Genomic DNA, 10,478 nt, shown 5'->3' with positions numbered 1-10,478 from the left:
CTGGTTCCTGAAAACTGCTAAACGACAACTTAACATGAAATGAACCAGAAGGTCACCACAGCCCCTACCACCATAACAACTAAAGCTTCAGGGATCTTCAAATGGACCAGTAGCATCATAATGGACACGTAATGTACACCATGACACTGGACTACACTGTGGACTTCTCCACCTGAACTATAGGACCTTTCCTCTTATTGAACAAATCATCACCAACCCTGCACTGACACCACTTGCAGGCTCACTCTACCCTGGAAGGGTAGAGTTTTTCCTTGTCAAGTGTGGGGGGTGTCAACTGTAGTGCCTGTCAAAGCCCATTGAGACTTACTGTATGTAATTATGAGCTATATAAGAAATAAACGTTGTTCTTGTTGAATAACAAAACTATTTTATATATAAACTGTAAAACTGTGGAGAATAGTATACAAAAACTCTCTCTACTCACAAAAGCACTGTATTAAAACCACTACAACTTGATGTTACCTAGCAGAAAGAGGCATGGCCCAATAGAGGTTAAAAGGATGAACAGTTTCTAATTTATCAACACCAGTAAATTATTGTATGTAAAAAGGTACCAATGTTACAGAGAAAAAAAACAAAATTAAAAGGAAGGAGAAAAGATAGAGAAAGAGAGAGAAAAGCCAGTAGAAAAATAAGTAAATAGAAAAGACTCAGGGACTGATGGGAAGATTCCCCTAAGCTCCCAATGGAAAAGAAAATGGAATTCCAGAGACCACAAGTGAACATTCTTTTATACATTTGAATCACAGGAAGTTGTCACAGACCAATTAGAACTTGTCACACCCCCGGTGTCTCCCGTCTGAGGCAGACAAAGAGAGCGGGTGATCTCCAAACACATGACTGGCGCTTCACACCTTTTGTTCGGGGGAAGGCTGCTAAATGCTCTAATGCCGTTTGACCAAGATATGGAGAACAAAGAGGTGATGGCCTCTCTACAAGACAAAAGCTGCAGAAGCAGAATGTCCCATCTTACAAAACTATGACTTGTTTAATTACACAATGAATTTATCTAAATGTAAGTATGAGGATGAAAAAACTTTGAAAATGAAAGCTCTTGATCAGTTCTTTCTGTTGGGATATATGTGTATACATACAATTTTTATTGAAAAATTATTATGGAGATATTAAACAAAGATTACTGATAAGTTGTGTGAGTTGGTGCCAAGATGTACTTGTGACTATGTTACAATAGAACATAAAAAAATAATAAAATATTAAATATTATCCACTGTTATTCAAGTGTTTAAATATGTGTTAAACAATAAAACGAACACACAAAGTTAGTTTAAAATGGGTCATTTTCTTTATTTTGCTTTTGCTATGTCCCTTACGGCCTTGCTGGGGTTCTCGGCCCTCGATGTAGTCATTGTCCCACTTCTCGCTGAAGACATTGGCGCAATATACATTTTTTTCTGACCAGCAGGTGGCGCACTTGGCTAACGGCACAACGTCAAGGACGATTTTTGACGCCAAATCAAATCATGCTGCTAAACTGCATAACACAATATTCAAAACATTTACATTTACAGCATTTTATCAGACGCCCTTATCCAGAGCGATTTACAATCAATCACTAGACCAAAACACTAGACCGTGGTGTTCTGTCCAAGTATTAAACAACAAGAAAAATACATAAATACATACACACACACACACACACACATATATATATATACATATGTGTGTGAACCTTTTTTTTTATATAAAAATAAAGGATAAGCAGGCCAGTCTTCGGTTGCCAAGTGTTTACATAAGATTAAAGATTAACCGTGATGTCGTCTCCGACCGGCTGACCCAGACGGACCGCAGAACGGAACTTCTGCTTTAGCTCGTTTGCTGATCCTGCTTTAAACAAAAAATAATAATTTAAAAAAGCGCGACCTGTGTGAACACTCGACTGAGAGGCAGAGGAGGAGGAGGAGGAGAAGAAAAGGAAGAGCGGCAAAGACGCGTCACGTGACACAACTTTTTGCTCCAATCGGGAGCGCGCCCAGGGGGACACATTTCAAACAGCGACGTGACCGCGCGCGGCCCCGCGAGGACGTTTCTTTCGGGACAGTAAGTTGTCGGGCGAGGCTCCAACGCGGGGACGAACGGAGACGGTCGGCCGGGAACGACGTGACCAAAAAAAAAAAAAAAAAAAAGGAAAACTGGCGCCTAAATCAGACGTTTGAACCCGGACGCTGCCTGCGCGGGACCGTCACCACGACAATGGGCCGTGTCGCTGTCGCTGTCGCACCGGGGCCCGTGGGCCGTTCGTGGCGGGCGAGGCGGAGAAGCGCACGGAATTAGACCCGCGTCTCCGGATCCCGCCGCGTCACGACGTGCGTGCGTGTGTGTGCGTGTGTGTTTGTTGTGTTTTTTTCTGAGGGGAAAATGCACGGACGGAACAGGTACAACCTGGTGGACGACGTGGCGGACTCGCGGGTCCCCCTGCACAACGAGGAGGCGTACCAGCACGGGATTCATTTCCAGGCGAAGGTGAAGCAGCTTAGGCGTTCAGAGCGTTTCTGGAGCGTGCAAAGGGCAGTGAAGTGACGTGGACAGGTGCTGGGTGTTCTCCAGGTGTCGCTCCAGCTCCGTGGAACCAGCATGTGCTCCGTGTCCTAACCAGCTGCTCTTGCTGATAGTTTGGTGGTGTCCTTCGCTCCACGTCCAGTTTTGTAACTTCACCTTCTCCTCTGCAGTACGTGGGCAGTCTGGATGTCCCAAGACCTAACAGCCGCATGGAGATCGTGGCGGCCATGAGGAGGATCAGGGTAGGCTTCGGATAAACCTCCTTTGATGTTGAAAAAGTCTTCGCTTGACGGTTAAAATGTTCGCATTTTTGCGCACAGGACGCACTACACAGGTGACCAAAATGTACGCTGCTCGGTAGAAGATGTGACCTTTTTACCAGGGGACAATGAACCCGTCATAGTGTAAGAGGACGCGAGTTGTGAAAAGAGAAAGGCAGGCGATTGTTATGGGGGCATTGTGTGCGTGGGACCTCGTCTGGGGGACCGTAACAAACCTCCATGGAGCATGTTTCTTCACTTACGCCCAGGTAAACAGACCAGAGAAAGAAAGGCTTGACTCCCACAGACCACTTCTATCTGTATATAGACTCAAACACACACGCCGCACACACACACACACACACACACACTCCTTTTGAACATGCTTGCATGCTGCTCGGTTGCTAGTTTTACAGCGAAAGATGAAAAGCTCTTTCTCCATCCTTAAAAGTCAGCGCCGTCATCTCCACTCGGTTAGTCTTCCCTTTCTCTCCACCTCCCTCTCCTCACCGCAGGTTTTCCCCGTCCGATGTGCTGTAGCAACACATATATCGTACCATATTTCAATAGCTTCCAACTTTTCTCCTTGGTGCCGTGACGCACCTGCATACCAGTAATAAATATGCAGTTTTGTCCAACTTTTGTTATAGTGCTGCATGCATGTAACTACAGTGTTACATACTGTGTAACTAATGCAATCCCATGAACCCAAACCGTGAGCACACGTGCATGTACCACAACAGGTATGTGGCATTGTGTTAGATTACACTGTACTTACTGTTTATGTGTTGTAGTTGTAGTGTAGGTGTAGCATTGTTGCAGTGTGTATAAAAATATGTGTATGAGGTAATCCGTGTAAAGTTCACCTGATGCCACAGTAATATTCTGTAATCCATCTTTTGCATGCTGAGACTTCTTGGTTTTTGCTCATGTGAATACATAAAAATGATTTAGATTTACATTGATCTAGTGTTGTGGTTGTTCAGATGTTGCTTCTGTGATTTTTCACTCTTTATGTCTCGGATTGGTGTGTGTGTGTGTGTGTGTATTATATATAATGCAAGCCTAGGTTAATGTGAGTTTCAGTTAGGCAGAGATTGTTAGAAGCAGGAATTTTGCATTTGTTTATCTGCGTATTCGCGGGCAAACGAGGCCCCAGGAGGGCCCTGCGAAACGCTGGAGGTATTTAAAACCCCGGCATCAGCATCAGTGAAATGTGGCTCCGTAGAACACCTTGACTCTTCCAGTGTTTGTGACTGAGTCTGTGTATATGTGGGTCTGTGTACACATTTTGCTAAAAATTGCTATGGTCTGAATGTTAGGGATTGAAGTGTGTGTATGTGTGTGTGCGCATAATAAAATATTGTTTTTCTTTATAGTTTACGTAAATCATTGACCTTATAATAGCAAACAAGTCCCACACTTAGCAACAGTTTGTACCTGGAAAAAAGTTCTCCTTTCATTTTATTAAGTATCACCAGCATTATTGGCAAGTGAACAGAGACAAATATTTTAGAACCTCAGTGCTTCAGGAAACCAGGTTGGTTCGAATGTCGTTTTTTTTTCAAGCAGGTTATTCTGAAAGACTGTGTGAAGGGGGGGTGAAGATTTATTTAGTGGATTATGCAGAAATAAACCGACTCCTTGGCAAGTTTACACTGTCTTTTTTTAGCATGAACCGGTCAGTGTTCCCCAGGCGTCCCCGATGTGGGAGGTGAGAATTGGAGCCAGACACATGAAGGAAAAGCTCTAATGCAGCACAGTCTGTGGGGATGTGACAGCGTCCAGGCACAATTTTCACGTCACTTCACTGGAGCTGAACTAAACAGACAGCGGTCCTTCCCAGTACGACACTCACTCTCACATATATTTCTCAAAAGCAGAGCGAGGCTGGCTTTTTACCACTGCAAATGGTTCAGGGTTGGTGATGATTTGTCCAATAAGTGAAAAGGTCCTACAGTTATAGAGGTGGAAAAGTCCAAAGTGTAGTATAGAGCATCCGTCCATGTTTGGAGGTACTGGACAGTGCAGAGTAGGTTTTAATCCAGTGTCATGGTGTACATTACATGTCCATTATAATGCTACTGGTCCATTTGAAGATCCCTGAAGCTTTAGTTGTTACGGTGGTGCACCATGCTTATAGTGTAGCAGTACACTTGGAGCCAGTTCAAAAATAGTGCCCTATATGAAGAGATATTTTGAACTTTGAGAACTGATAGAGTTCCCATCGTCCCAGAAATGTAGGCTGCTGTCTGCTCTTTACTACATCAATGTTAGTAGTAAAAATATTAATTGGAATGCCAATATGCAGTTCTTCTCTCCCCAGATCTCCAAAAACACTCACATGCACACACACACCTTTCATGTCTTATGTCTCCACTACGTGTTTGATGGGTATGAAGAGTTTGGCTTTATTCTTCCATTTTGCACATGAATTTTATTCTGAATTAAGCAATATTGAGTAATTGTGACCCTGGCTGCAGTTAATCATGAGAAACCCAAATGTCTTCTTCGCTTGAGGTCTGTCCTCCTTTGTAATTTTTACAAATTCATCCACAACCTTTCCCTCGGAGGAACAGAGAAAGGACTTGTTTATAAGCTTGATTTTAGCACTGATAAGCCACTGATTTCTTCAGGGAGAGATCACACTGAGAAATAATTAAGACTGAGAAATAAGCTTGAGTTGTATGTGCGTTTTTATATGAGGCTATTGAGAGGCAGTATTCTTAAAAGAGCTGAAGAGTGAAGACCTAGAGTATGAATGTTTAAGGAACCTATTTTTGTCAGGCAGTCACAACGATCACTGCATGCGCTGCTGGGAATATCGTCCTTCATATAAGCATTGTGTGCGAAAGGGTTGGATAAAGTGGGGCACAAATAGATGCGATGGCATAGAGGATTTTTCCCGGCCAGTCATTTACGTTTACATTTCTGGCATTTATGACGTGCCCTTATCCAGGGTGACTTACAATCAGTATTTACACCCCAATCATTATTACTCCAGACCTTTCACTGATCAACACATCCACCGAATGCCTCATCATAGAGTTACAACAATAAGAGTGCTTAAACGTGAGACTGAAAGGCTCATACTCAAACTGCAGCCTTCTGTCTCCATGTTCCCTAATAATCAGGGTTCTTATGGTCACTTAAAAACCTAAAAGTCATGGAATTTGAAAAAATAATGTTCCAGGTCTTGAAAAGTTTTGTAATATGAAATAAACATATAAAGTTGCAAGAAATATTTATGTTTAAAACTAGAAAGGTCTGTAGTATTTTCATGAAATATGTAACTGGGGCTGTGTATGAGTCTCACATCATGATTGGCCACTTTTTTCAATGCAAATTGGTTAAATACATAATTTTTGGCAGCATAAAAATTATGTCAAGACCCTGAATAGAAAATATTTTGAGAAACTTTAGTCTTCAATTTGAGGCAAATTACTTACTGGAAACAACTAATATATACCTACTAACATTTTATTCAGAGACATTACATTAAATTAACAGAATATTAAAAATGCATTGTTTCTGTTGTGAGATATGCACTGCACTTCTTTCTCAATTGATGTGGATATGAAGGATATTAGGATATAATATACACTGCTCAAAGTAATAAAGGGGACACAAAAATAAGACATCCTAGATCTGAATGAATGAAATATTCGTATTAAATACTTTGTTCTTTACTTAATGTCCTGCAAACAGAATCACACAAAAAGTATTGAAGGAAATCAAATGTATCAACCCATGGAGGTTTGAAATTTATATTTACATTTATGGCATTTATCAGATGCCCTTATCCAGAGCGACTTACAATCAGTAGTTACAGGGGACAGTACCCCTGGGGCAATTTAGGGTTAAGTGTCTTGCTCAGGGACACAATGGTAGTAAGCGGGATTTGAACCTGGGTCTTCTGGTTCACGGACGAGTGTGTTACCCACTAGGCTACTACCACCCTTGAGTCACTCTCAAAATTAAAGTGGAACAACACACTCCTGGCTGATCCAACTTTGATGTAATGTCCTTAAAACAAATCAAATGAAGCTCAGTAGTGTGTGTGGCCTCCACATGCTTGTATGACCTCCCTACAACGCCTGGACATGCTCCTAATGAGGTGGCGGATGGTCTCCTTAGGGATCTCCTCCCAGACCTGGACTAAAGCTTCTGCCAACAGTCTGTGGTGCAACATGGGGTTGGTGAATGGAGCGAGACATGATGTCCCAGATGTGCTCATTTGGATTCAGGTGTGGGGAACGAGCGCGTCAGTCCATAGCATCAACAACTTCGTCTTGCAGGAACTGCTGATGCACTCCAGCCACATGAGGACTAGCATTGTCTTGCATTAGGAGGAACCCAGGGCCAACCGCACCAGCATATGGTCTCACAATGGGTCTGAGGATCTCATCTCGGTACCTAATTGCAGTCAGGCTAACTCTGACGAGCATATGGAGGGCTGTGCAGCCCCCCAAAGAAATGGCACCCCACACCATTACTGACCCACTGTCAAACCGGTCATGCTGGAAGATGTTGCAGGTTGCAGAATGTTCTCCACGGCGTTGCCATACTCTGTCATGTCTGTTATGTTAGGGTTTGAACAGTGTGAAACTTATGCTGACAGACACAGCAAGCCGTCTTGCCACAGCTTGCACTGATGTGCCATCCTGGATGAGCTGCACTACCTGAGCCACTTGTGTGGGTTGTAGACTCAGTCTCGTGCTACCACTAGAGTGAAAGCACCTCCAGCATTAAGAAGTGACCAAAACATCAACCTGAAAGCATAGGAACTGAGAAATGGTCTGTGGTCGCCACATTAGGAACCGCGCATTTGTTGGGGACGTCTTGCTACTTACCTGTATTTCCACCTGTTGTCTATTCCATTTTTACTACAGCACGTGAAATTGATCGTCAATCAGTGTTTTGATTTCACAGAAGTGTGATTGATTGGAGTTATATTGTGTTGTTTACGTGTTCCCTTTCCTTTTTTGACCCCAATTTCCAGGGATATTGCCTGGAAATTGGGGATTTGCTGGGATAACTGAACATCCATAGGGAAGAGGTTAGACTGCTCCTGTGCTGTATCCCCATGGCTAAATCAATGCAGACTTCCTGCCTGATCAAAAGTAATTAATTTCCCCCTGAATAAGCATCGATTGTTCCAATTTTTTTTATGTCAGTTTGATGTGAGCCATTAGTGCTGTTTTATGCCTTCATGCCAGCGTCATATCTGTGGCCACGGGCATTATTTTCTAGTCTTGTTTTGTTGGTCAGAGGTCAAGGTCACTGATGGTTGCCTACAGGAAGTATATTGCATGTACACTGAAGATGAACTTGTTGGAGGAGGCATACAACCACAGGGCTGTAATTCTCTTAGTCTCACAACGCCTCTTCCGTTCTGTCTTCATTGCTCCTGTTCTCTTGCTCTTTTCCCTTCAGTGATTGCTGTGATGTGATTAAAGAATGTTAGTGTAGTGATGCACTAAGAGCCTAATCTGATTTTATTCCCACTGGGATTAAAACAGTACAGTTCAGGTGATGGCCAAACTCCATAAATCTGAGTCTATAAAACAAACTGCAGCTTTTAGGGCTATGTCCCCTTTGCCTGTTTGGATTTTCATCTGTATCACTATATCCTTCAGGCTGCACTGCCTTTCATATTGATTTGTCTCAGCCTCTCCTCTTTCCGGAAAATGTCTATATATTTAGACTAAATGCATTGGGCCGGCTCCCTGGTGGACGCTCATGTCTGCCTTGTTAATGTGTCTCGGGGGGGGCAAACTACGGCCTGTGGGCCACATCCGGTCTGTCTGTCTTTTTTTAATCTGTCTTGCCGTAGATTGGTACTGAACTGCTAAAATAATTGCCCATAATAATAACTGCATTCGTTTTCCTGTAATGCCTCCCATTACACCAGTTGGCGCATTAGGTTCAGATAGAGCTGAAGATCTTCTCCCGAACCTGACGGGTTTTTACAGTGACCTGCGCGGTAAATAGTCTAGGCCCAAAAATCTCCAGGTTCATGACGCCTTTTTATAGGTTGCAACAGAATGGTGTAAAAGTCGCCGGTTTTAAACCACTTAATAATAAAACACCGCCCGTGGGAAAGTACCGTTCTGAACACACGTTCTGAACGCTTTTTACGACGTCACGCATAAAAACACAGTTTTCTTCTATTCTAATGATCACAGTCCTGTGCGCTTCACAACAAATAGTTGAACTGTCAGCACCCAATCAGTAATGCAGAAAGTCAGACCACACCAGTCAAGGACAGGTCTCCTACGCTGCCAATGACTGCACCCAACTGCTAGAATTCTCCTGTTTTTAAGTGGTTGCCTGAACAAAGGGAGTCACTTGTTTTATTCTACTTAACAATACAGCAATTAGTCAATATCATGAAAAATTACCGGCTTATCATTTTAGCGCTTAAAACCTTTGTCGACGTTCACTAGATGGCCCATACTTATTATGAGATGGAAAGAGGCTATATTTCATACATGCATTTTCACTCCTTTGTACTACTACATACAGGCCAAAAGTTTGGACACACCTTCTCATTCAACGGGTTTTCTTTATTTTACATGACCATTTACATTGGTAGATTCTCACTGAAGGCATCAAAACTATGAATGAACACATGTGGAGTTATGTACTTAACAAAAAGTGGAGACCTGGCCTCCACAGTCACCGGACCTGAACCCAATCTAGATGGTTTGGGGTGAGCTGGACCGCAGAGTGAAGGCAAAGGGGCCAACAAGTGCTAAACACCTCTGGGAACTCCTTCAAGACTGTTGGAAAACCATTTCAGGTGACGACCTCTTGAAGCTCATCGAGAGAATGCCAAGAGTGTGCAAAGCAGTAATCAGAGCTAAGGGCGGCTATTTTGAAGAAACTAGAATATAAAACATGTTTTCAGTTATTTCACCTTTTTTTGAATGAACACTCCACATGTGTTCATTCTAGGGCTGCAACTAACGATTATTTTAATAATCGATTAATCTGTCAATTCTTTTTTTTTTTTTATTTTTTATTAATCGTAGAATCGGATAAAAAAAAAAAAAACAGAAAAGCATTCATTTCCAACCCTTTATTCAAAAACAGAACCAAAATCTTTAGAAAGTGCACAAACATGTTGCTTCTTGAGCTGTTATAATAATAATAAAATAAAATAAAAATGGACTAACACAAAAAACATACACATGCTTTACATCTGCCAAATATACTTTTTTTGAAAAAAAAAAAAAATAAAGTGCCACCTGAGCTGCCAGAACGATAAATCGTTTATAAAAAAAATTAAGAACAATACAAATCAGAACATTTAACAGGATATGTTTGAATGTCAGAACTTGTTCTCTACACTACACTGCAGGTGCATACTCGCAGACGCACATTTACAGCATTTATCAGACGCCCTTTTCCAGAGCGACTTACAATCAGTAGTTACAGGGACAGTCTCCCTGGAGCAACTTAGGGTTAAGTGTCTTGCTCAGGGACACAATGGTAGTAAGTGGGATTCGAACCCGGGTCTTCTGGTTCCTAGGCAAGTGTGTTACCCACTGGGCTACTACCACAGTCACCCTCACAAGTGTATGTTACCCACACACATACACACACAGACACACACACTCTATTTCAAGCTCACTTGAAGCTTATTCATTAAATTATTACCATCAATGTAGTAAG

General features: G+C 42.3%; 1 protein-coding gene across 3 annotated transcripts in view; it reads left to right on the top strand.

Moving 5' to 3' along the window:
- The first annotated feature begins 1,775 nt into the window (after positions 1 to 1,775).
- LOC114786565 (carboxyl-terminal PDZ ligand of neuronal nitric oxide synthase protein) overlaps positions 1,776 to 10,478 on the top strand; it is a 45,650-nt gene continuing 36,947 nt past the window's right edge. Inside the window, exons 1-2 of one of the 3 annotated variants that reach the window (XM_028973774.1) lie at positions 1,776 to 2,502; positions 2,709 to 2,780. In XM_028973774.1, the coding sequence (XP_028829607.1) occupies positions 2,398 to 2,502; positions 2,709 to 2,780 (177 nt within the window). In that variant the 5' untranslated portion in view covers positions 1,776 to 2,397. The remainder of the gene's footprint in view (positions 2,503 to 2,708; positions 2,781 to 10,478) is intronic. The other 2 variants (XM_028973772.1, XM_028973773.1) reach the window with 2 other exon arrangements.

This window comes from Denticeps clupeoides, chromosome 3 (assembly GCF_900700375.1).
Source record: "Denticeps clupeoides chromosome 3, fDenClu1.1, whole genome shotgun sequence".
In the NCBI taxonomy this organism is placed as follows: domain Eukaryota; kingdom Metazoa; phylum Chordata; class Actinopteri; order Clupeiformes; family Denticipitidae; genus Denticeps; species Denticeps clupeoides.
The sequence above is the reverse complement of the archived record's forward strand: the minus strand, read 5'-3'. Positions and strand labels throughout refer to the sequence as shown.